The 25,825-nt window shown below is 46.1% G+C and overlaps 2 protein-coding genes and 1 long non-coding RNA gene across 9 annotated transcripts in view; 1 reads left to right on the forward strand and 2 right to left on the reverse strand.

Moving 5' to 3' along the window:
- unm_sa1614 (un-named sa1614) lies at positions 1–14,698 on the reverse strand. Of its 7 annotated transcripts, none has more exons than XM_052076287.1 (28): positions 14,287–14,698; positions 12,588–12,660; positions 12,361–12,509; positions 11,651–11,725; positions 11,461–11,510; positions 10,896–11,025; positions 10,713–10,798; positions 10,536–10,611; positions 9,659–9,739; positions 9,465–9,562; positions 9,174–9,243; positions 8,974–9,061; positions 8,274–8,325; positions 7,906–8,072; positions 7,708–7,841; positions 7,533–7,624; positions 6,227–6,410; positions 5,484–5,569; positions 5,192–5,307; positions 5,019–5,086; positions 4,848–4,949; positions 4,317–4,572; positions 3,729–3,890; positions 3,587–3,647; positions 2,984–3,024; positions 2,760–2,911; positions 731–858; positions 1–233 (listed from the first exon to the last, which is right to left on the reverse strand). In XM_052076287.1, the coding sequence occupies exons 1-28, from the start codon at positions 14,413–14,415 to the stop codon at positions 137–139; spliced, it is 3,003 nt and encodes a 1,000-aa protein (XP_051932247.1). In that variant the 5' UTR covers positions 14,416–14,698; the 3' UTR covers positions 1–136. The 7 variants fall into 7 exon arrangements, with proteins under 7 accessions (XP_051932247.1, XP_051932243.1, XP_051932245.1 ...); XM_052076283.1 differs by having other exon boundaries at positions 4,848–4,955; positions 14,287–14,696; XM_052076285.1 differs by having other exon boundaries at positions 4,848–4,955; positions 12,361–12,506; positions 14,287–14,695.
- Positions 14,438–17,799, forward strand: LOC127607757 (uncharacterized). The gene is made up of 3 exons (XR_007964134.1): positions 14,438–14,578; positions 15,684–15,808; positions 17,094–17,799. It is a non-coding gene; the product is annotated as an uncharacterized LOC127607757 (long non-coding RNA).
- The window catches only part of fer1l4 (fer-1 like family member 4), a 25,383-nt gene continuing 14,504 nt past the window's right edge, over positions 14,947–25,825 (reverse strand). The window contains exons 35-49 of the mRNA XM_052076264.1: positions 24,095–24,146; positions 23,923–24,011; positions 23,672–23,806; positions 23,456–23,575; positions 22,835–22,962; positions 22,266–22,436; positions 21,331–21,485; positions 20,282–20,463; positions 19,974–20,059; positions 19,106–19,204; positions 18,901–19,018; positions 18,223–18,346; positions 16,977–17,257; positions 15,926–16,026; positions 14,947–15,743 (exon numbers count right to left, since the gene is read on the reverse strand). Of these exons, the coding sequence (XP_051932224.1) occupies positions 15,563–15,743; positions 15,926–16,026; positions 16,977–17,257; positions 18,223–18,346; positions 18,901–19,018; positions 19,106–19,204; positions 19,974–20,059; positions 20,282–20,463; positions 21,331–21,485; positions 22,266–22,436; positions 22,835–22,962; positions 23,456–23,575; positions 23,672–23,806; positions 23,923–24,011; positions 24,095–24,146 (2,022 nt within the window). The 3' untranslated portion in view covers positions 14,947–15,562. The remainder of the gene's footprint in view (positions 15,744–15,925; positions 16,027–16,976; positions 17,258–18,222; positions 18,347–18,900; positions 19,019–19,105; positions 19,205–19,973; positions 20,060–20,281; positions 20,464–21,330; positions 21,486–22,265; positions 22,437–22,834; positions 22,963–23,455; positions 23,576–23,671; positions 23,807–23,922; positions 24,012–24,094; positions 24,147–25,825) is intronic.

Below are 25,825 nucleotides of genomic sequence, written 5' to 3' on the forward strand. Positions count from 1 at the left end.
TTTTATTTTTTTGTTGTGGTTTTGTTGATGTTTGTGTGTCTGAAGGCAGGAAGTGACATGCTACGTGGCTGCTGAGGTGTCTTTGAAGGCAGCTGGCAGTGTTCATCCGGGTGTCGGAGCGCTTCTCCTGAGCCGGTCATGGTGTACGATCATTGACTTCAGTTTGACATGGGCTGCACAAAGGAAGATGGAAATAACCCTCTCTGCTCTGGTTCCTCTTCAATGTAGCCGTGCTGCGGAATGCATATACACACACACACACACACACACACTCAGCATATAAAAGGATCCCAAAACCTAAATACATAGCTGAATTGTTTTCACTTCCTGTATGTGTCCAAATACTTTTGTCCAAATATTTCTATTCAGTTCCTGGAGTTGTGCATATACTTCTCTCCCCCCCTCCAAACTCTGTATTTTATTTTTCACTTCCTGCACTTGTGTCCAAATTTACCACTTCCCCTCTCAAAATGTGTTCTGGTAGTTTTGTGTGAATGCCCCCATTTCCAATGTGTTTTTCTTTTGTTTTGTTTTTCACATGACTAAATGTTCCGGTCGTTTCCCAGTACTCTTGTCCAAACTCCAGGTTTTCACTTCCTATAATTACCCCAGTGTTGTAAAAAGTTCATGTACACAGCCCCCCCCCCACCCCCCCCCACACACACACACACACACACTTGCGCGCACTTGCTGGAAGTGTCCCAATTTTTGGGATTCAATACGTACCCACCAGTCGGTGCCGTCCTGGCCTAGGACCACAATGACTTGGCCCTCGCTGAAGCTCAGCTCGTCGTGGTGGTCCGCCTCGCAGTCATAAAGGGCACGGACACGACGGGCGGACCCCCGACAACCCCGAGGCTGCCCAAGACAAAAAAAGTGACTGGCTGTTATGCAACTGATACTATTTATAGCATGCTGATGTGACTGGTCATTTTTAGAGCTAATGCTAGCACATTAACGTGACTGGTCACTAATGAGTTAATGCTATTAAGGTAAAGGTTTTACAGTTTAGCCCATATGCAATAAAAACAAAAAAAATAGTTTAGCGTACACGATAGCAGGCTGACATGATTGGTCGTTATTAAAGTCATGCTAACAACTTAAAGTGATGAACTAGTGTTTTATGAAGAACTGCGAATATGACTGGTCATTTTAGAGGGAAAGCTAACAAGGTCCTTTTTGTCGGCTAAAAACGCCTTACTATACATGGTCCTTTTTTTCGGCTAAAAACGCCTTACTATACATGGTCCTTTTTTTTCGGCTAAAAACGCCTTACTATACATGGTCCTTTTTTTTCGGCTAAAAACGCCTTACTATACATGGTCCTTTTTTTCGGCTAAAAACGCCCATGGTCCTTTTTTTTCGGCTAAAAACGCCTTACTATACATGGTGCTTTTTTCGGCTAAAAACGCCTTACTATACTTGGTCGGGGGTTTTTTCGGCTAAAAACGCCTTACTATACATGGTCCTTTTTTTCGGCTAAAAACGCCTTACTATACATGGTCCTTTTTTTCGGCTAAAAACGCCTTACTATACATGGTCCTTTTTTTCAGCTAAAAACGCCTTACTATACTTGGTCGGGTTTTTTTTCGGCTAAAAACGCCTTACTATACTTGGTCGTGGTTTTTTTCCGGCTAAAAACGCCTTACTATACATGGTCCTTTTTTTCGGCTAAAAACGCCTTACTATACCTGTTCGGGTTTTTTTTCGGCTAAAAACGCCTTACTATACATGGTCCTTTTTTTTCGGCTAAAAACGCCTTACTATACATGGTCCTTTTTTTCAGCTAAAAACGCCTTACTATACTTGGTCGGGTTTTTTTTCGGCTACAAACGCCTTACTATACATGGTCCTTTTTTTCGGCTAAAAACGCCTTACTATACCTGGTCGGGTTTTTTTTCGGCTAAAAACGCCTTACTATACATGGTCCTTTTTTTCAGCTAAAAACGCCTTACTATACTTGGTCAGGTTTTTTTTCGGTTAAAAACACCTTACTATATACCTGGTCGGGTTTTTTTTTCGGCTAAAAACGCCTTACTATACTTGGTCGGGGGTTTTTTCGGCTACAAACGCCTTACTATACATGGTCCTTTTTTTTCCAGCTAAAAACGCCTTACTATACTTGGTCTGGTTTTTTTTCGGCTAAAAACGCCTTACTATACTTGGTCGGGTTTTTTTTCGGCTAAAAACGCCTTACTATACATGGTCCTTTTTTTCGGCTAAAAACGCCTTACTACACACGGTTGGGGGTTTTTTCGGCTAAAAATGCCTTATTGTACATGGTCGTGACCAGACGTGGGCCACTGCAGGACCATCATTCATTGAGGTATGTGGGCCAAGTGTATGTGCCATACGTGCCGTGTCTGCCCCAGAGCCAGACCGATTTTGCTGACTGGGTTGTTAGCATCAGTGACAGACACTTTTTGAGGTAACGCGAACATGACTGATCATTTCAGAGCAAATCCTAACGAGTGTAAATGAGTGATCATTAGAACAGTAATGTTTGCATGTCAGGCCATTTTATAATGAATGCTCGCATCCTAATTTGACTACAGCAGTAGGCCTAGCATGTTAACACGACTGCTCCTTTTAGAGGTAATGTGACATGTCATTATAATGCAAACAAGTTCAAGCGACTGGTCATTAGAGAGGGAAATCGCACATCAGGAATGGTCACTACAGTTACAATAACTCTGGCATGCTAACATGACTGATCGTTACAGAGCCGATCTGGTCGCGACAGAGCTAACGCAACTCACCAATGACCTGCGAGGGAGCGGCTGGGGGGCGGGGCCTCGACTCGTGCTCTGAAAGCTTTGCAAGCGTTGACTGGCTGAAGAGCCGTTGGGGGAGGGTCTTCTGGTGTGATGTGATTGGGAGGTGCTTGTGTCACTGTCCGCCCTGCGATAGGCTGAAATGTAAATGTGTTAGGAAGTCGTTAAAACGACAAGTCCTTATTTGGGCGTGTGTGGACAGGAAGTACCTCTGTCTGGATGTTCTGTCAATGAGCTGAGAGCAGAAGAACTGAATGCACAGGGACAAACAAATTGGTCAGTACAGAAGTCATTCTCGTACCCAGATGTGATTGGTCGCTTCAGAGATAATGCTAGAAGCCGAATATACAAACATGATGAGGTTACAGGGACTAGTCATGACCAAATCAGCAGCACCAACAAGTAAAAGTGACTAAGAGGTAAGGCTACCCACGCTAACATGACTGACCATTTTAGGCGACTGCTAACAGGACCGCTTGCCTCACAGTAGCATCCTATTTTGACCGGTTGTTCGAGAGTTGACATTATAATCCGAACACGATTGGTCACTTCGGAGCCAATGCTAACCTGACGGCTCAACACAAAATAAGCGCAAACAAGTTCAAGTTGTTTCAGAGTTATTTGCTAGCATGCTATTATGAACCGTCGATCCGAAGCTGAATTATGATTTCAACATGACCGGATGTTTGGGAACTAATGCTAGCATGCTAACCACTAAGATGAGACGTAAAAAAGACGTAAAAAGTTGCTGCACGAATGCTAATGAGAAGGCGATCAGCCAATCAGAGGCCTCTTTTCATACTCCCGCATACTTCTTAAAGGATGACTCTGCACCACTGTAGATCCTCGTGTGACTGGATGGCACTCCATAATCTGTACACACACACACACACACACACACACACAAGTGATGTTATCATCTTTCACGACCTCATTAACGACATCAGGTCTTACCGTGGTTACTGGACTCAGAGCAGCTCCTTTTGTGCCAAGTGGCGGCGATAGGCGTCCATTTCCTGTTTCCTGCCAGGGGGAAGAAGACTTCGTCTTCCTCATCTTCTTTCTCTGCCTCCTCACCCGGGGGAGGAGGAGGAGGAGGAGGAGGAATGTTGGGAGCTAAAGGGACCAGAGGCAATGCAGGTAAGTTTGTTTTCTCGTGAATGGCGCGTGTGACTCGTCATTGTTGTTTTCGTTGCTCACAAAAAAAAAAGCTAGCGATGACACTCGTCGTGTCAAATGACTCAACGTTGGTTCTCTGTTCACATCGACGGCCACCGATGACCCCCCCCCACCCCCCACCCCCTTGTGAATGGTACATTGCGACTTTTGTCTTCTCTGCTCAGAACCAATGGTGAGCCTTGTTGTTTTCCTCTTCTCTTAAAATGCCTCAGTATTTGTTTTTTTCTTCTCACAAATATTCAGGACTCATTTCGCTTTCTCATGACAACAAATTAATCACGACTCACCAATTTCTTTTTTTTCGTCCCATAAGCAGAAACCTTTAGTGTTTTTTTTTTTCTCACAACGTACGCCGTGCCTCACCTTTGACCCTGGGGGGCAAGGGTGGCGCAGGCGAGGACGGGGGCGGCGGCGGCGGACTCTGCCCCCTGGCGGGGGGCCGGCCGTGGTTCTCCATGGCCATGGCCAGCCGTCGGCCCACGCTGAGCAGCCCCCCGCCGCCCCCCCCCGATGAGGCCGGCGGGCACGTGACGGAGGCGGAGGAGGCCAGGCCAAAGTTGAAAGGTCGCGAGGGGAAGGAAAAGGAAGAAGAGGAGCGCTCCTTCTTTACGGGACCGTTCTGAGAGGGGGGAAAAAAATGGAAAGGAAAATTTTAATTGATAGAATTTGTTTTTTTTTGTCAAACATTTAATTTTGTTGTTTCTCAAATTTGTTGTTACTACCTGTGTGACTTATATTAGTAAAATAATTTGTACAGCTTAATCATAAAAACCTATGCTATGTCAAATACAGAAATACATTTGATGACAAATACAAACATAGAACAAACCCCACACACACACACACGAAAAAAAAAATTCCCATTGCATCTTTGTGTTCGGTTGCCACGGTTACCTTGTCCTCAAAATCATCGTCGCTGTCGTAAACGTCGTCGTGGCGAAGTCGCCACTCGTACTCCACGTGAACGTGATGGTCCAAATGGTCCGACTGGGCCTGCTGCAGCTTCGCGCACGAGCACGCGCGTCAGCGTGCAGTCACGCAAAGAAGCCAAGGCGACAAACTCACCAGCGCCTCACAGTGGCCGTGCTTCAACCTGCGGCTCATGTCCAACGCCGTCTCGCCCAACTCGTTCTCTGGACCACCGCGGAACAGAAACGCGCTTATGCACACACTTAGCCTTTTTTACTGAGTGTGTGCGTGTGTGTGTGTTTGTGTGTGTGTGTGCGCACGCCTCTTACTGATGTGCGTGTTGGCTCGGGCCTTCAGCAGAAGTTTGACGCAGTCACTCTTGTTGTGCAAGCAGCTGTAGTGTAACGGCGTGTTTCCGCACGCTGTTTGCACGTCCACGCTAGGCCTATAGACAAACACACACACACACACACACACACAAATACTTGTTAATGGTGTGCTGTTGTTCACGCGTTGTTGTCCGTGTGCTGTTGGTGGCGTGTTTGTGTAGTTTTTATATGTTGTTAGTTCGAGTGTGCCGCGTCGTGTTGTTGGTGTTGACGTGCGCGTGCATCCACTGACGAGTTCTGCGCCAGGAAGTGCAGGATGTGCAGACTGGTCCTGTCAGCCAACAAGACGGCCAGGTGGAGGGCCGTCTCCCCTTTCTCCTGTTGCCGTGGAAACATCACGCCGCTTTCAAAAATCAGTCACATCCAAACCTTCCGTTTCAAACTTAAACTAGAAACCTTAATTCTTTTTCAAGACTCAATCCAGGCTCAAATATGCTTCCCAAAACCCAAGATTTGAAACCCTAATTTGAACCCATTTTAAAAGCAGAGCCCTAGTTTGGAAAATCAACTTGGAAACTCTCTCTCATTGGAAACCCTGAACTGAGTTTTAACCCTAATTTGTCACCCGACCCATAGTTTCAACTCTAATTTGAAACCATAACCCTCGTTTTAAACCCACATTTGAAAACCCTTGCTGAAATTCCCATTTTGAAACCCTAACTAAAGTCTGAAACGCTAATTAGTTTCAAATGACCCTAAACTTCTTTTGAAGCACGACCTAGAGACCCTAGCCCCAAATTAAAACCTTACTTTGGAACCCTAATCCTCATTTGAAACCCTAAATGGCAACCCTAACCGGACTTTGAAACTGTACTTTGAAACCCGAACCCTAATTTCAAAACCTAACTCGCTGAAAACGCTAATTTGAAACCCTAACCCTGTCTCAGTCACCCAAATTTGAAACTCTCGCGCTGGTTCGCAACCCTACCGCTAACCTGAAACCCGAACGTGCGTGGTTGCGCGTGCGTGCCCAACCTGAACGTGGGTGTGCAGCGCGTGTGCGAGCGGCGCGCGTTGCGCGTGCAGCTGAATGAGGGCGAAGATGTCGCAGTTGCTGGTGGCCTCCTGCAGGAGGCGCACTGCTGCCGCCGAGCCGGGACCGCGCCGCGCGAACTGCGCCGCCTGATACTTGCCCTGGATGAACTCCTTTCGTTCTGCCCTGAAACACACACACACACACACAGCCAGCGAGACGTTTTGAGTTCATGCACGTTCTGCACGAGGGATTGGCCCCCAAAACTTCCTTTCTTCCATCATTTGTATTTCCTTTCCAACTTTAGCCATTATTTCCTTCATTTCTAACCACCTTTACGTTATTGTCCTTCCTCGCTACCTCGCTTCCCTTTCTTCCTTCTCTCCCTACATTCTTCCTTCCTTCATGCATTCTTCAATCCCTCCTACTTTCTTTCTGTACCTCCACCCTCCCGTCTTTCCCTCTTCTTTTTTCCAACGTTTCCTTGCATCCATCCTTTATTGTTTTCCTTTGTGCCTTCATCCTTCCTTTCTTCCTTCATCCATCCTTCCTTCCTTCCTTTCTTCCTTCTTAGCCCCTGACCTGGCCTCCTTCCGCCCCTCCTCCGTTCTAGCCCTCTTCCCTTCCCCTGTTCTTCCATCCATCCTTCGTGCCTTCCTGCTTGCTTGCTTCTTAACTCGCGACCTTCGACTCCTTCAAATCCTCCTTCTTCCTTCCCTACTCCCACCCTTCCTTCCTGTTTACCTTTTTCCCTCCCTTTCATCTTCTGTCATGACATCCATCCGGCCTTCCTTTCATGCCGACATACTTCTTTGCTCCGTTTCTTCTCTTCTTTAACCTCGAATCCTGCCACTTTGTAGCAGATTCCTTCCTTTACCCTTTTCAACCTTCCGTCCTTCAATGCCTCCTCCTTTCGTTCATTCCCCTCTTCCTCCTCCCTCCCTCCTCTCTCCTGACCTACCATCCATTCTTTCTTCCTTGCTTTCTTCTCTTTCTCCCATCCTTTGTCCTTCACTGCAGCCCTCCCTCTCTATTTTGCGTCCTTCGAATCCACCTTCCTTTTTTCCCGTTTTCCTTTCGTTCCTTCATTCTTTCCAGCTATCCTGACTGCCTCCCATCCACTCTTCCTTCCTTTCTGTCCTTCTCCCCCATTTCCTCCCTGCCCTCGTCCTTCGCTTTTTCCGCCGTCCTTCAAAACCGCCCTCCTCTCTTCCTTCCTTCCCTCCCTCCCTCCTCACGCGGATGAATGCAAAATGGGGCCTTGTGACGTCATCTGCGTATCCTGTTTCTGCGCGTGCGCATACTGACATGTGGCTGTGTTGCGACGGCTTCATGGAGGGACTCAGCAGGTTTGCCTCCAGAATCTCGTTGAAGCCGCTGTTGCCGACGTTGCGGGCCAACTGACAAGAAGAAGAATTGGGAGCGATGTCACGGGGGGGGGGGGACGGTTGAAAAGGGTTAAGTTGAGTGTGCGTTTTGCTACCAGCAGGTCTGAAGTTCCGAGGCTGTCCAGGCTGAGCGAATGAATGCGCGACACGTGGACGCCCATCTCCCGGTGCACGCCCGAGCACTCGATGCACGTCAGGATGCCGAGGTTGGTCGACACCCAGCCCGGCTCTGCGCGCACACGCAATTGTTATTTGGTGTTCATCCAGAGGCGGCGTTTTGCGCCCGCACCCACCGGGAGCGCCGCAGTCGCAGCAGCAGTGGTTTCCCGGCATGCGTCGGATGTCGTCCGTGATGGATCGCGTCAGCTCGTCCAGGCCGCTCTCGCCGCCTCCCTTGCGGACGCCGTCCAACGCCGCCGTCAGCGCTTCCTGCTTGCTGTTGCTCAGCACCGAGATCCAGCTACAAGTCGGCAACAAAAGCAGACGGCGATGGTGAGCGAGTGCGCCAGCTCGCGACGTCACAGATTTCATACTTCGACGTCTGATACGTAAATACTCATGGAATAAATCATCTCGACCAAACTTTTTTTATTTTTATTTTTTTTGAGATGCTTTTAACTCAAATCACGTTTTCAGCGACTGTGTACAAGACTGGACTCACGCGACACACTCGGCTTCATCCTCAGCCAGGAAGTGGTAAGTGCGATTATCTGCTGGCCAAAAACAACAACAACAACAACAAAACACCCACCCCCCACCCGCAATGATATTACAATACAATACACATATTATATATATACTGTACAGCAGGCATGTCCAAAGTCCGGCCCGCGGGCCAAATCCGGCCCGCGGTCGAATTTCATCCGGCCCTCGGCCCCTGTCATAAAATCAGTGCCGTCTGGCCCGCATGTTGGGCGCAATGGAACACGTGTTGCATTGACTGCGGTCTCGTAGACTGGTGTTTCATAGAGTACTGCTTCCCTCTAGTGGCTAAATGAGTAATAGCATTCACTAAATGAGTAATAGCATTTAGACACTAGAGGGCATCACTCACGAGTTAACAAGACATCACTCCGTGTTTATATTGACTGATATGTCATATTTCAAATTCCTGTTTCAAATGAACCAAAAGAAATTCTTAAGATTGTTGAAATTAAAATAAAAATGGAAATATGAAACAGACTGGCTTACTAAAATTTGCTGAACAATATTGTTGTTCAATGTAAAGAATGTCAGCCAAGGTCGGCCCCCGGACATTTTACCACGTAAAATCTGGCCCCCTTGGCAAAAAGTTTGGACACCCCTGCTGTACAGTATATATAATGTATATGGTCGCGCGTGCATGCATGAGTGTGTCATACGAGAGATGAGGTTGAAGCACTTCCTGTCCTCCACGCTGGGTTTGACCTGGCAAGTGAGCAGGTTCAGCCTGGTGGGAGCTTTGTTGGGCTACACACACACACACAAACACACACACACACACACACACACCACTATCGTTCAATCACAACAACACAATGACAGCAGCCCCCCCCCTCCTCACAAACACTTGTGAGCTCACCGTAGCGTGTGCGATGGTCAGGTAGCAGTTGTGAACCCAACATTTCCTCTTCTGCCACATTTTCCTCAACCTGAAAATACAACACAAACACACACACGCACACACACGCACACACACAGACAGTCTTAAGGGGGTTATACGTTGTCATGGGTTAGTCTTGTGGATACCGGTGTGTTGTATCCAATTTTGTGATGTCGTCTCACAGTCACATGCACGTACTGTTGTTGCTTGTTGTTTTTGAACAACGTGATGTTGCCTGTGTGTGCGTGTGTGTGTGTGTGTGTGTGTTACCCATCACTCTTCTTGTAGAGGAATCCCGTCCTCTCCGTTCCGTATTGTTTATCTCCCAGCAGCTGATGCATGCTGTACACAGGCTTTGGTAAACTATCCTGATGGAAACACACACAAACACGTGTACACACATCGGTGTTACCGTGGGAACGTGTGTGAGCGCGTGCGCACGCATGTGGGTTTGCGCATCCCACCTGCTCAGTGTGCACGACAGGCCTGAGTTGATCTCTGAGGGACACGAGTTGACGTTTCTCCTCCTCCTGCCGCTGCTTCACCTGCACACATAAACGCACGCACGCACGCATGCATGCCCGGAGATATTTTTCAGAGACTCGCACTGGCAGCCAAAAAGTGAACTGAACTGCATGCATAAAAGTGGAATTTTTTAAATTTCAAATTACTGAAATAAAATAGAACAACAGGTCGAAGAAATTATTATTATTTTTTTAAACTAATAAAATGAATACGTTAAAAAAATCAAATATGAGAAACAAAACAAAACAAGAAAAAGAATAAAAATCTAATTTAATAAGCGAAATAATCAAATAAAACCAAAATAAAACATTATAAACCAAATCTAAAATGAATACATTAAAAAATCAAATATGAGAAACAAAACAACAAGAAAAATAATAAAAATCTAATTTAATAAGCGAAATAATCAAATAAAAAACAAAATAAAACATTATAAACCAAATCTAAAATGAATACATTAAAAAAATCAAATATGAGAAACAAAACAAAACAAGAAAAATAATAAAAATCTAATTTAATAAGCGAAAGAATCAAATAAAAACAAAATAAAACATTATAAACCAAATCTAAAATAAATACAATAAAATGAATGAGAAAATGAAAATGTAATAAAATAACACATTAAAGAAAATAGAGATGTCTAAAATAAGACAACGAAATCATAAAAGTAGCCTCCGAAAAAGTAAATAGTCTAAACTGAGCTTAAAAAAAAATAGCAAATAAGATCATGTCAAACAAAACCTACATCACAAGAAACAAAAATCAAGAACACGGACGAGAAGGCGAGCGAGCGCAAGATGGCTTTTGCTGCTTTACCGAGGTGAGGACGCCATTCAACTCGTCCATGTATTGCTTCAGCCTGTGCGTGGTTGACACGCACTCCTGCAGGAAACTACACACACGCATACACACACACAGACACCCGCACGCCGTGTGTCAATACAAACCCCGACTCCCTGCGCGAGTGTGCGTTTTGTTTTCGTGTGCGTGTACTTGTTGTGGCTGTGAAAATGTTTGATGAGGTTCTGCAGCAGGTCCACTCCTCTCTTGGTCTTGATCTCGTTCACCTTGATCAGATACTGAAGCACACGCATGTTGCCCACATGTGAGGAGGCGACGGCGGCGGCGACGGAGAAGGAGGAGGAAAAAAAAAAAAAAAGGCGCTCTCGTACCAACCTCGCACATGCTGAGTTGGAAGGTCCGCCTCTCCTTCTCCAGCTCCTCGGCGATTTCGCCGCCGCTCACCTCGCTCCTCACCATCCCATACTGACGCGCCAACTCGCGCTTCTCCTTCTCTACCTGCTTGCTACACACACAACAAACACGAGAGAGTTGCTTCATTTTTACCTACGGTGTAAAAAATGATATAGAAGGTGTAAAACAAAACAACAAAAAAGGGGACATTGATATATACGGCGACAATGTTAGCTTAGCATTAAAAAAAAGCAAGCAGCCGGTCAAGCTACGTGGCAAAGAAAGCGATACAGAAAACAGGCTAAAAGCCACCACGCCTCCTATAAAGTGGACAGAGTGAATTTATATCGTCTGAAAAGTAAGGCTAGGTTGTTGTTAGCTTAAAAAGCTAACCCTGTGATACTAACGTGAGGCCTAGTTAGCATCATGGTTCGGCTAGGCTGCTGGTTGTGACACATTTTGTTCTGCCGCGCGAATGCTAAGTTAGCATCTGAGCATTTTGATTCGTCATTTGTGAGTTGTTGCATTGCGATCACGCCTCACTTACAATCGGCTCTCGTAGTCTCGCCACGCTCTGTCGAAAGGCTTCTTCAGATCCTGTGCAAAAAATAAAAATAAAAAATAAAAAATAAAAATAAAAGTCCCAATTTTGTGCCGGAACACAGAATAAAAACAAATAGGACAGCGCCCCCAATGGCCATGTCAGTATATGATTAATAATAATTTCAATTTCTCACCCCCTTCACCTCCCGCAGGTCGCCTTTCACCAGCGAATCCAGGAAGAAGTTGACATTGTGCAACATGCTCTTTAACTACACACACACACACACACACACACACACACACACACACACACACACATACACACACACACACACACACACACACAACAGACGTTTGAATTTAAATGGCCAAACAACATATGAAGATATTCTTCATCCTCGGCGAAGAATGACTTCTATGACAGCGACTCACTGACCAGCAGTACAATTGAAGAAGAAATCTATTCTTCTTTGTATGTGTCTGCGTGACTGTATTAAACAACAGTGCCTCCTGTTGGTCAAGGCGGGCATAACACAGGGAGCGTCGCACTGAATTGACTTTAAATTGCACCATTAAATCATGATGCAGTCCATTCAGTTATGTCATCACTCTTTTGTTTCCGTGAAATGCAATATTATGGACAGGAAGGTAACACTGACTTGTAGAAATTTACGCAAATGATAAAATGAAATAAAAATGAAGAATTAAACTTTGCTCGAATTAAAATGACATGCGGTAGTCAGTTGTGGGCGAGAAAGCAAAGCGTGGAGAGCCTCCGGCGCAAGTGCAGTGAACAAACGGAACTGACAACCTTTTGATTTTGCCGGTGGATTTGTGATGATGAAAAGGGGCTAAACGGCGGCGTGTCTTTCCAGGTGGAAATGTGGAGAGCGGCGCCACCCACCAGGTTCTTCATAGGTGACACCAGCTCCTTGGAGAAGTCGGCCATGCGGCAGAAGGCGGAGCCCACCTCTGCCTCGCCGTTGGAGTGACAGTTGATGGACAGCTTCTCCATGGAAATGATGTACTGCTCCAGGTGGGACACGTGCTCTGCTTCACACACACCACCTGAGTCACGAGTGTGTGCATGTGTGTGTGTGTGTGTGTGTGTGTGTGTGTGTGTGTGTATACCTTGTCCAGATGTGTATTTGGCTTTGGCTGCTTTTTTCATCTTCTGAAGCAACAATCGGTCGCTGTCCAGAGCCTCCAAAAAAAAAAAAAAAACAAAAACAGAAAAACAGCCGTGCACCAATTGACAAACTGCCGACAGGGCGATCTGGCAGCTTTGTTGGAACAATACCGAGCTGCATGGCCGCCGTCGAGGCTCAAAGTCAACGTGTCGAGTCACGCGTGTTACAAATCAACAACGTTTAAGTGTCAGTGGTTTCCGCCGCTTTTTTTTTATATACGTTTGTTTTGTGATTGATGGAACCCAAATATCAATCAATGATTTACTTTATTGGTCAGAACGTGGCTTACAGTGCTGGTGTCAAGATTTTTTTTCAATAAAATGAGAGGTTCATCCGGTGATTTATGACGACAAAATGCCATTCACAACAAATAAAAGCTTTTTCGGCTTAGCCACATTGTGACTGACAGTTTGTTGCTATCTTCGTGGCAGTTTTATGACATTTTTTAATAGGGTTATCCTCTGATATGTGAGCCCAAATGTCAATCACAGTAAGTAAGGAATTGGTTAAATTAACACCGTCACAACTTGAACACTTTTCCACTGCTATGAGAGGTTAATCCTGTGATTGATGCCCCCCAAGTGTCAATCACAATAAATATTGGCTTCAAAATCCCAAATTGTCATGAACAGTTTATTGGGTTATTAAGCTGCTTTCAAGACATTCTTTTAAAGTATGGTGAGACACTCATTCTGTAAAATATGGTCCCCAGGTGTAAAATATGAAGGTGTGGCTACAATTAGATTGACAGCTTACTAGCACACTTATGTTGATATCAAGACTCATTCATTCATTCATTCATTCATTCATTCATCTTCCTAACCGCTTGATCCTCACTAGGGTTGCGGGGGGTGCTGGAGCCTACCCCAGCTGTCTCCGGGCAGTAGGCGGGGGACACCCTGAATCGGTTGCCAACCAATCGCAGGGCACACAGAAACGAACAACCATTCGCACTCCCACTCACACCTAGGGACAATTTAGAGTGCTCAATCAGCCTGCCATGCATATTTTTGGAATGTGGGAGGAAACCAGAGCACCCGGAGAAAACCCACGCAGGCCCGGGGAGAACATGCAAACTCCACACAGGGAGGCCGGAGCTGGAATCGAACCCGGTACCTCTGCACTGTGAAGCCCACGTGCTAACCACTGGACTACCGGGCCGCCGATATCAAGACTTAAACTTGTAAATTATGTATGTCATTTATGTAATTTATTGCTTTGAATGAATAGAATTGAACGAACTGCTTTGAAGTGTTGGCCAGACTATGCGTGACAGAGTCCTAATGGTGGCCTAAAGACTTATATAAGTAATTCGTATTGTCCAATAATAAAATAATTACTATTTTAATAATAAAAACATGACCAGCTAAATAAATGTGAACAAAGGCAGATCTTTTGTAAAAGGCCACATCTGCCATCATTGCGTGCCAAAACAATGGATAACAGGCGAATGACGTCAAGGTATTGCAACGATGTTGTCTCCTAGCAACGGGAGGATGCAACATTAATGATGGCACTGTACGTGTAAACAGGGCGAGGTGGTGTGTGCGCGTGTGTGTGCGCGTGCGTGTGACCGCGTGTCATTAGCGAGCCCGTTCATCTCCGCCGGCGATACTTTCCCGAGCGAGCGGCGTACAGACCTCCTCCAACAGGTGCACGGTGCTCCGGCATTCGCTCATCTTGGACGAGAAGGACGAGGTGGTGGGGGAGCTCCAGTCCTCCAGGACCTCCCCCACGAACTCGGACACGGAAACGCACGCCTCCGGCATGCTCGGCGGCGTAATTGAGCGAGCAGCGGGGACGACGACGAGAGGAGCCGGCTGACAAAAGAGCGGAGGAGCCCGAGTAGCCCGATCCGGCGAGCCCACTTCCGACACGCCTGAGGCGGCTTCGACAGAAGCCAACCGGCCGCCACTCGGTCCGACAGCGGCGGTAAGAACGCAGAGCCCCAAGCAGAAGCAGTCGCCGTTTGGACTCAGCGGTACCGTCACGTCATCGTGTTCTGTTTGTGTTCTTTGTCCTTTTTTTGGGGGGGCGGGGGGGCTTTGCTTTTCAACGAGGATGCTCCTTTAATGCTTTACGCGAGCCGCATGTTAACGCGCATGCGCAGTGAGCGGCAGCGGTGACACGCTTCCTGGTTGGAGGCGCAGACAGCCGCGCCACCTCCACCCAACAGAAAGATCGATTGAAAGATTGGTTGGATGGAGGGTTCATTACATCATACAGGTAGATTGCAGCACAGTTACAAGTTACCTGTTAAAAATGTAGTTAGTAACGTAATACAAGTACAAAACTTTCAATGACTTATCAATACTCTTTATACCAAATATGCCAATGAAGACAAAATAAAAATTCATGTTGCTATCATATAAATGTATAGACAGCGGACCTTTGCTACCGACATGCAGTATATGAGAAAAGTAAGCAAAACGGACTCAATTTCACCCGTTTAAAACATTTTAACATGAATTGACTTGCAATCAAACGGTATAAAAGAAAAAGGTGAAAACAAAGTTCGGTTATTTTAGTCAGTCATGTGGGGAAAAAATGTAAATGACAAACAATTAGAAATAATTACTCAATGAAATAATTAGCCAGCGGGTATCTGGGTCAATTCAACATCAACATGAGATCAGAATTCCATCAAAATTGATTTCACGTGTAAAATGTTTGAGTCAATCTTGAATTTTCAAACATGGCCAAAATTCACAAAAAAAGTGTAAACATTTTAAAAATGACTGAGATGAGTGCATAAAAAAATAACGTTACAAATTAAAAAGAATCCAAAAGTAAGAAAAAAAGTCAATTGTGTCACTTTACACCCAAAAAAAAAGAAAAAAAGAGAAAATAAAAAAAGGAAATTACAACCCAAAAGTATTCCGGCGAGTGCAGTTTTAGCGCTAACGTTGCCGTTGTTCACCCATTGACGAGGAGCCGTGTGACTTGTTGCGGCAGCGAGAACACCAGCAGGCCCAAGAAGAGCGCCAACATGACGAGAATCACCAAAGTCATGATGAACTTCTTGAACTTCTTCCAGACGATGAAGATGAACGTCTTCAGGGGGTTGACGACCCACGTGAAGCTGGTGGTGGGACGACTGCAACGGTGACACCAAGCGCAACGTCACACCAATGCTTCACTTCTTTTGACACTTGTGTGACGGTGAGAAATTTTTTTTGGGGGGGGGGGGACACATTTGCAAAACCTCTTTGATTTTTTTGGGGGGGGTCGCTATCAACAGCAACTATGCATGTCCATGCGTGTGTGTGTGTGTCTCACTTTGGTTTGTCCAGTGGTTCTGGCTCTTTGCGGCCTCGTCCGACTGGATTGGCCTCGGCTTGCTCCAACGTCACCAACTGGAGTTCCGCCTCCACTTTACCCTGTGAATACACACACACACACACACACACACACACACACACACGCATTTTGATTTTTGTGGTTGCTACGGGATTCTCTGCGCTGTATTTTCACCGCCCCCTTAAAATTATACACACAAACGCAAAATTAAAATTTTTTTTCCACTTATGATTTTACGTGAGAATTTCGGCAAAAATATTAATAATTTTTTTTGTGTTGTATAAGGGGTGACGGCCATTGAAAAGCAGTGGAAAGAAATACTCAATACAAACGACGATGAGAAGAAAGGAGCGTTGGCGCGGAGTGCCGATGCGGATTTGGAGCTGGGAGTCGCGGCTTGGAGTTTGAAGCGGATTACGTGGGACAGGAGAAGTGAACTAATCTCTTTCGTCAATGGACGCTACAGCTTCGTGTTTGCTTTCAAAACTTTGCTTGTAGCAGACGTGTGCACATTTTTCAGCATGATGTCTCTGATCCACTGGAGAAAGGACACTTTGATCCTCTCCTCTTTCATCTAGAACTGCTTCAGGCAACAAAGTGTATGCAGAAAATTGGTGAAGATTGAACGACTGTCTGTGTCCTATGTGTTGTCTTGTGTTATTTTTGTTATTTTGACTTCAAAATGGCGCCGCGAGAGTGGCTGCCTTTCCAGCAGCTCCTATTTTTTTGTTGTTCGTCTTCTTCCTTTCATAACTTTGCTGCTGTGAATCTGGAATTTCTCCATTGCGAGACTAATAAAGGTTTTCTTAATCTTTCTTAATCTTAATCGTAAATATCTCCAAAGCGCTAATAAACTTCCAGTGGGCATTTTCACTGAAAAATGGGGGGGGAAGGGGAAAATGAGGAAACCCCCCCCAATCACCGAAAAAAATAAATAAAAAAATGCATTGGAAAAAAATATCTGTGAATAGGGGAACGATCTGTGCTTCATTTTGGATGCAGGCTCCCACAAGAAAGACGTTGGAGTGACCGTGAGCAAGTGGATGTTTCCATCGCTGTCGGTGAACTGGACGTCCTCCGTCTTCTTTCTTTCTTTCTTCTTCTTCTTGTTTTGCTTTTGGTTGCGCTCGGCCTCCTGGCGACGCAGGTCCTCGGGCGTCTGGCGGCGGGTGAGGGGCCACCAGCCTTTCAACTTCTTGCTGCGGAAGATGGAGGCCCGCGGGCCGGCGCGCTCCTTGGCCATCTGCACCGTGCACTTGTCGGACGATTTGGCGCCGCGCACCATCTCACTTAGCCGCAGATCCAACGAGCCTGCGTTGTACACGAGCGCAATTTGCGGTTGACTGAGAGAAAAGTAACAACATGCATGACTCACAGCAAGCACAAAATACTTGTATTCAACTTTTTGCTAATATACTATCGTCTTCTCAAAATTGAAGCACTATTTTCAACCAAAATATACCTGCTTAAAAAAAAACTAACAAACAACAAAATAAAAAAACAAATACTTTTTTTGGGGGGGTGGGGGGAATATTCAACTAATTTCTCCAATGTCTGACTTTTTTTTCTCTAAAAAAACATGAATCTTTTTTTGAGAAAAATATATTTTGTGGGAAAATAGACTTGAAGAATTAATGACTTTGTCAGTTTTAAGAAACGTGAACTTTCTCAAAATTTTGAATATGCTTTTCTCAAATATAGACACCTTTATTGAAATAGATCGTTTTTTTTAAATATAAGACATTCTTTCAGAAATGTAACATTTGTCTCGCAAATATTAAACTCTTTTTATGCATTTTTCTTTTATCAAAATTACATTTTTGCTCAAAAATGCAACCCTTTTTTCCCTCACTGTCTCGCAAATATTCAACTTTATCATGCAACTTTTTTCCTGCAAAATGCTTATTTTTTTGTAAACCTTGTTAAAAAGATACAATCTTTTTTTCTGAAAAAGGTACATTTCATTCATGACAGTAGAGAACACTTTGAAAAAATATTTTTTTGAAATGCTAAAACATTTTTCTTTTTTTGAAAATTACTCAAGATTAAAACTTCCCAAATATTCACCACTGCTTTCCTCCAAACTGTGTTACTATTTTATTTCAAGTGTTCAATGCTTTCCTCTCAAAAATGTAAAAAAAAAAAAAATACAATTCTCTCCAATATATAAATTTTTGTGAATATTTATATACACACCTCATTTTCCCTCCAAAATTTTCATTCATAAAACATGAATGAAAATCCCAAACGCATTTGGGTCGTGGGCCTTGTCTCACCTAGGAAGTCGTTGGCCAAGATGCGGTCGTAGTCCCAAATCTGTAGCGTGAGAACGGCCGGCTGGCGAAACTCGGACTCCTCCAGAGAGAAGAAGGACTCCTTGCGCTTGAACACCACCTCTTTCTTCAGCACACACGACAACAAAAGCACAAATGAGCCACTGGAAACCATAGCCGGCTGACTCCACTGCTCGATTCACTTCTCTACTATTGAAAAAATCGAAACTGGGCGAGAGTGGTTTAAGTCCCCCCCCCCCCCCCAAAAAAACATCACTCAAGTTAACATCCGGGGCGGCCCGGTAGTCCAGTGGTTAGCACGTCGGCTTCACAGTGCAGAGGTAGCGGGTTCGATTCCAGCTCCGGCTTCCCTGTGTGGAGTTTACATGTTCTCCCCGGGCCTGCGTGGGTTTTCTCCGGGTGCTCCGGTTTCCTCCCACATTCCAAAAATATGCGTGGCAGGCTGATTGAACACTCTAAATTGTCCCTAGGTGTGAGTGTGAGCGCGGATGGTTGTTCGTCTATGTGTGCCCTGCGATTGGCTGGCAACCGATTCAGGGTGTCCCCCGCCTACTGCCCAGAGACGTCTGGGATGGGCTCCAGCACCCCCCGCGACCCTAGTGAGGATCAAGCGGTACGGAAGATGAATGAATGAATGAATGAGTTAACATCCTGATGGACCTCGGTGGGCAGGTAGTCAAAGCGGAAGACAAATCTCCAGTTGAAGTTTCCCTCCCCGGTGAGCGAATTGAAGTGGACGTCCGTCTCCTGCTTGTCGCCTTCCAGGCCTCGAATCCAACTGGATGCCGCGAAGAAGAAAAAAAATGGAATAAAGAGCCAATCAGCAGCCAGCTTTGCGAGCGTAACCAGAGCGTGCGACGCCTACCCCTTCACATAGATGTCGGATGACGGTGCGCCGGTGAACGGGTTGATGTCGTCCAGGACGACGTCGTCCGTGTTCCAGATTGTCACGCGCAGCTCGTACCTGTTTGCGTGAAAACCAACAGCTCAGGCACAGGAATGCATCGCACAGAAATTTCAACTGGTGGTGCAGTGCTGGATGGAGAAGCAAGCTAGTGGAGAAAACAAGCAACGGAGTTTCAGAAGTAGAAGGAAAAAAAAAACAAGTACCGGTAGTAGAGGGTTGGATGTAAAGCTAGAGAAATACAGTGACGGGTGAAAAAAAAATCAAGTGGTGAAGTGCTGAATGTAGGGAAAAATAAAGCAGTGCAATGCTGAATTTTGAAAAAAAAAGGTGACATGTCAGATGTGGAATTAAAAACAACCATCAAAGCGCTGAAAAAAAAACATTAAAAAGAAGCAAGCCAGGAGTGCTGGATGCAGGAAAACCAAAGCAGTAGTGTGCCACATGGAGGAAAAAAAAATGGAGGACTGAATGAGGGGACAAAAAAAAGAGTGGTGGCACGTTGGATGTAGAAACAAAACATTAAGGTGTAGGATGTTGAGAAAAAAAAACATGCAATGCAGTGCCGGATGTAGAAAAAAAATGTGTGCTGGATGTAAAACTAAATAAAACCAAAAAATAAGTAGTGAATTGTTGTAGGTAGAAAAAAAAACATTGGGCGGCAGAATATGAAAAGAAAGCAAGCCATCGAAAAAAAATAAAGGTTTGCTAGATGGAAGTAAATAATTTTAAAAGTTGAGATAAAAATGTGCTTGGCATAGGGGAAAAAAAAAGTAGAACTGATGCTGTGGTGGTGCGCGATGCTAAATGCTAACAAAGGCGGACGTACTGTATGGGTAGTCGAGGTTTGATGTCCACAGGCGGCGGCGCCGGAACGTCCGTCGGGAACATGTCCACCCACATGTGGAGGTAACCCTACACACACACACACACACACACACACACACACAGACACGCTGTGTCCAAATTCAGGTTCTCCGAAGGTCACATTTTCGAAGGAGGCAGCCTGCAAATTGCCTTTCTAGAATTTGGAAACTACGATTGAGGTCAGGAGTGACTTCATGCGGCCGAAAATGCGGCCTTCGGAGGACGCAGCCCATATATTGCACCGCTGCGGTGAGCAGTCGCCACAGCTACCTGCGGAAGTCCGGGTTTGTCGTGGTTGATGAGTGAGCGGATTTCCACGTGCTCAGGGACCAGCGCAAGCGCTCCCGGGACGAACTCGCTCATCTGTTCCCAACGTCGCAGCACGCTGACGGCCGCGTGCTCCTCCATCACCGCCTCTTCTTCGGCTGAACGATTCGGCTTCCTCAGCAAATCTGGAAACAAGCCCAAGCCACCACAAAAAAAAGAATAATATATACGACCAATGGCTCACTTATCTTTTGAAAATTTAAGTTTCTCTGAAATTAGGGATGGGTAAGTACCGAAATCAGATATCAGTATGTCAAGTTATCGAGTACTAGCAATGGCTCCCGATACCACTCAGTCGTGCACTCTTGTGGCTGTTGTAATGTCATGGAACTGAACTACAATTGCATCCACATCATTCATTCATTCATTCATCTTCCGAGCCGCTTGATCCTCACTAGGGTCGCGGGGGGTGCTGGAGCCTATCCCAGCCGTCTCCGGGCAGTAGGCGGGGGACACCCTGAATCGGTTGCCAGCCAATCGCAGGGCACACAGAGACGAACAACCATTCGCACTCACACTCACACCTAGGGACAATTTAGAGTGTTCAATCAGCCTGCCATGCCTATTTTTGGAATGTGGGAGGAAACCGGAGCACCCGGAGAAAACCCACGCAGGCCCGGGGAGAACATGCAAACTCCACACAGGGAGGCCGGAGCTGGAATCGAACCCGGTACCTCTGCACTGTGAAGCCCACGTGCTAACCACTGGACTACCGGGCCGCCCTGCATCCACATCAATTCTCTCAATTGCGCACTAATATTCAATTTCTGAAAGTTCTGCTTGTAAACTTTACAGTACTACAATTAGTGTACTGCAAACTCATTGGGTGTTATGACGACCGCCATTGCGGTATTTCTTGTATTTACTTAGTTTAAACATTTACTTCTTTTCATCGACTCAGAAAAACAGAATCGTTTTTGTTTTTCTCGTGACACTATTTTGAAAATGTTTTAGCTTCAGGCATGTCCATCCGGGTCCGAGATGCGGCTTACCTTCTGGGATGGCGTCTTCTGGGATCTTAAAGATCTTGTTGAGGACTTTGACCTCGGCCGGACGATATTCCGGGGCCTGAATGCCGTTTTTCTTACAGAGCTCGGACAAGATGACGGAAGGCTTTTTTGCATCCCGCCATGCGTTGTAACCGTCGCTGCGGGCAGACAGCAGAAATGATGATGTCACTTCAATCAAACGACCTTCAGGAAGTGTCCTCAAATACATTTAAAATTTATTTTAAAGCGCCGCGGAAAGATACAGTAAGTCAGGAAAATGGCAGACCTGTGTTTTTTTTCAGGATTGGCTTCTTGGGACTTTTTTGTGGGTCTATTTATGATGCACGTGCTAACCATGATGCTGAGTGAAACTGGCTCCAGAGACTGAAATTTCAAAATAATCTGGTTGGACAATTTATGTTTCTGAGTAAAAGTGGCTCAGGGGCTGGATTTTTATTTCGTCATCCTTTTTCGTCATCTTTTTTTGCAGAAAATACAAAAAAAAATCTTGACTTTAGCCATTATTTGAAGAGGCTAACGACATTGTGTTCAAATGTGTTTATCTGAAAGACACCATGGAAATGGCCTGAAGTGACCGTACAATTGCTGCTTCAAACCAAAATGAAAAACTTCCTGTGATTTTTTTTGTGGGTCTGCTCAGGACAGATGTGCCTGACAAATTTCATAGACGATAAAAATAAACGGAATTTTCAAAACATAATGAATGGCAATTTGCACAACCACTACAAAAAGTACATCTTCAACCAGGCCTGCAAAATTTGGTGAGTTTTTGAATAAAAGACCCCAAAATAGCCCCCAAAAAAAACACACACACAAGCCAAATCACAGCGGAACAACACAAGTGGACTGCAGTCCTGAAATGTTGACTGGCGCTGGAGACTTGAGACACGTGCAACGGCTGTGATGGCGAAACGTACGCGTCGTAGTAAAGGGCCAGGCCGCATGTAGCGCGGTGCCGGCTGTAGAATCGGTTCTCCAGATCCACCCGTGTCTCCCCGATCAAGTCGTCTGTGCCCACCATGTCGTGGTCCATCACCCTGATCAACAGCTCCGTCTCCAGCGGGAAAGACACCGTCAGTTCAAACACCCTGACAGAAGACACAGATATCTTGGTTCCACTTCACTCCCCCCCCCAGGGAAGTGAGATGTTGCGACAAAACGAGTGCCGGATGTCAAGAAAAAAGCAGAGGAGTGCCGAATAGGGTTAAAAAAAAAGTGGAATGCCATATGTTGAACAAAAAACTAGTGATGTGGTGCTGGATGTGAGGGCAAAAAAGGGGGCGGGGTGGAGTGATGGATGTAGACAACAAAAACAAGCCTTGGATTGTGAGATGCACAAAAAAAGCAAATAGTGTATTCCTGAGTGTATCGTCATACTCAGAAAATTGCGATATAACATTTTTTTGTTCGTTTTTTTTAGTATGACTGAGGTGAAGGAAAAAAGCTAGGGCCGGCTGGCTGTTTGTAAAACAAAATTGCTACTCACTCTCCAAAGACAGGGTTGAGTTGTTTGGGGATGTAGCGGTCTTTGGTGTCTTGACACTGTTGCCCAATGCGGACCAGCAGGTACGGGTCGGATTTGCCGTTGGGGTCAGCGGGAGCCAGATTGGTGCCCTGCGACAAGAAATTCAATCTGGATGATGTGACAGAACGGGCGGCCCGGTAGTCCAGTGGTTAGCACGTCGGCTTCATAGTGCAGAGGTACAGGGTTCGATTCCAGCTCCGGCCTCCCTGTGTGAAGTTTGCATGTTCTCCCCGGGCCTGCGTGGGTTTTCTCCGGGTGCTCCGGTTTCCTCCCACATTCCAAAAACATGCGTGGCAGGCTGATTGAACACTCTAAATTGTCCCTAGGTGTGAGTGCGAATGGTTGTTCGTTTCTGTGTGCCCTGCGATTGGCTGGCAACCGATTCAGGGTGTCCCCCGCCTACTGCCCGGAGACAGCTGAGACAGGCTCCAGCACACCCCCGACCCTAATGAGGATCAAGCGGTTTGGAAGATGAATGAATGAATGAATGATGTGACAGAATCTGCCTTCATATCCATCTGTCTGCTGGACGTGGAATGAAGCCACAGCACATGAAAGCGTTTTGTTTTGTTTATTTGTCACCTTGACGACGTAGATGCGAACCAGCACCTTGACCGGCGAGTTTTGGGGGATCCCTTTGTCGATGTAACACTTGACGTCATCTTCGTCGTCCGAATCGATCTGGTAGACCAGGAAGGAACCCTGAGGAGAGAAAGTGGCCACGTTGAACAGAAGAAAAATCTTGAGTAAAGGAGAGAATGCAATCAATGGAGAAATGGTGTGTGAGGACTGCACCACCTTGTACTTTCCCATCAGACGCTCGTCCTCGCCTTCGTCAGCATCCTCGCCGATCGCTCGGCCTTTCAACAATGGGAACACCTGCAGCCAGTCCTGGAACTGACTGAACTCCGATTCCAAGTCACCTGCGTACAACTGAACGCACATGCGCACACAGGCATGAAAAAGAAAAGCAGAAATAAAACAACAAGAACAACAACAACAAAAAACAGATTTGGATTCGTGAGCGTGACTGTAAAAGAGTGCGAAACCTCGAGCGTAGCGATCTTCTTGCGCTTGGGAGGATCCATCTGCACCACCACCGAGTCCACATCTTCTCCGTCTGGTGCATTTTCTCCCTCTAATGGATACAAATGTTGACTTGACAATGACACCTGGTGAACGACGCTTTATGGAGATATGAAACATTCTTTGTGAGCACACCGGTCTGTTGATCTTGTTCCTCCTCCTCCTGCTTCCTCAGCTCCTCAGCAGCCTGCAGACAAAGTTAAAAAAAAAAGATCTACCCATAAAAATAGGGACTGCATCATTTTCACATTGTACTTCATGTCCATTTAGCTTGATTTCATCATATTGAATCCAACCCTAACCCGAACCGATAAGCCCTAACCCTAACCCTAACCCGAACCCCCTAACCCTAATCCTGAACCCTAACCTTAACCCTTAAATCTAACCCCGAACCCAAACCCTAACCCCAACCCCAACCCTAACTCCAATGACAACCCTACCCCCTAACCCTCAATCCGAACCCAAACCATTATCCCAGGGGTAGGGAACTCCGGTTCCTCGAGAGCCATATCCTGCCTGTTTTAGGTCCCTCCCTACTCCAACACACCTGATTCAAACAATCAGCTCATCAGCACTCTCTGTTAAATCAGGTGTGTTGGGGTAGGCAAGGACCGAAAACAGGCAGGATATGGCTCTTGAGGAACTGGAGTTCCCTGTAACCCCTGCCCTAACCCCTTCCCCTCACCCTAACATTCTATCTCCTAAGCCCCAACCACTGTAACTGTAACCCTAATCCTAACCCTAACCTTAAACCCTAACTCTAGCCCCGAGCCCAAACCCTAACCCCAATGATAATCCTAGCCCCTAACCCTAACCCCTAACCTTAACTCCAATGACAACGCCACCCCCTAACCCTCAATCCGAACCCAAACCATTATCCCAGGGGTAGGGAACTCCGGTTCCTCGAGAGCCATATCCTGCCTGTTTTAGGTCCCTCCCTACTCCAACACACCTGATTCAAACAATCAGCTCATCAGCACTCTCTGTTAAATCAGGTGTGTTGGGGTAGGCAAGGACCGAAAACAGGCAGGATATGGCTCTTGAGGAACTGGAGTTCCCTGTAACCCCTGCCCTAACCCCTTCCCCTCACCCTAACATTCTATCTCCTAAGCCCCAAACACTGTAACTGTAACCCTAATCCTAACCCTAACCTTAAACCCTAACTCTAGCCCTGAGCCCAAACCCTAACCCCAATGATAATCCTAGCCCCTAACCCTAACCCCTAACCTTAACTCCAATGACAACCCCACCCCCTAACCCTCAATCCGAACCCAAACCATTATCCCAGGGGTAGGGAACTCCGATTCCTCGAGAGCAAGATCCTGCCTGTTTTAGGTCCCTCCCTACTCCAACACACCTGATTCAAACAATCAGATCATCAGCACTCTCTGTTGAATCAGGTGTGTTGGGGTAGGCAAGGACCAATAACAGGCAGGATATGGCTCTCGAGGAACTGGAGTTCCCTGTTACCCCTGCCCAAACCCCTTCCCCAGACCCTAACATTCTATCTCCTAAGCCCCAAACACTGTAACTGTAACCCTAACCTTAACCCCTAACTCTAGCCCCGAGCCCAAACCCTAACCCTAATGATAATCCTAGCCCCTAACCCTAACCCCTAACCTTAACCCCAACCCCTAATCTTAACCCTACCCCTCACCCTAATCCCCAAACCTCCTATCCCCTATAACCTGAACCCCGTAACCCTAACCCGCAAACCCTAGTCCTAACCCTACACCCTAACCCCTGACCTTAACCCCAACCCCTAATCTTAAGCCTAGCCCTCACCCTAATCCCCAAACCTCCTATCCCCTATACCCCGATCCCCGTAACCCTAACCCGCAAACCCTAGTCCTAACCCTACACCCT

The sequence above is a fragment of the Hippocampus zosterae genome, chromosome 9, assembly GCF_025434085.1.
Source record: "Hippocampus zosterae strain Florida chromosome 9, ASM2543408v3, whole genome shotgun sequence".
NCBI lineage: Eukaryota > Metazoa > Chordata > Actinopteri > Syngnathiformes > Syngnathidae > Hippocampus > Hippocampus zosterae.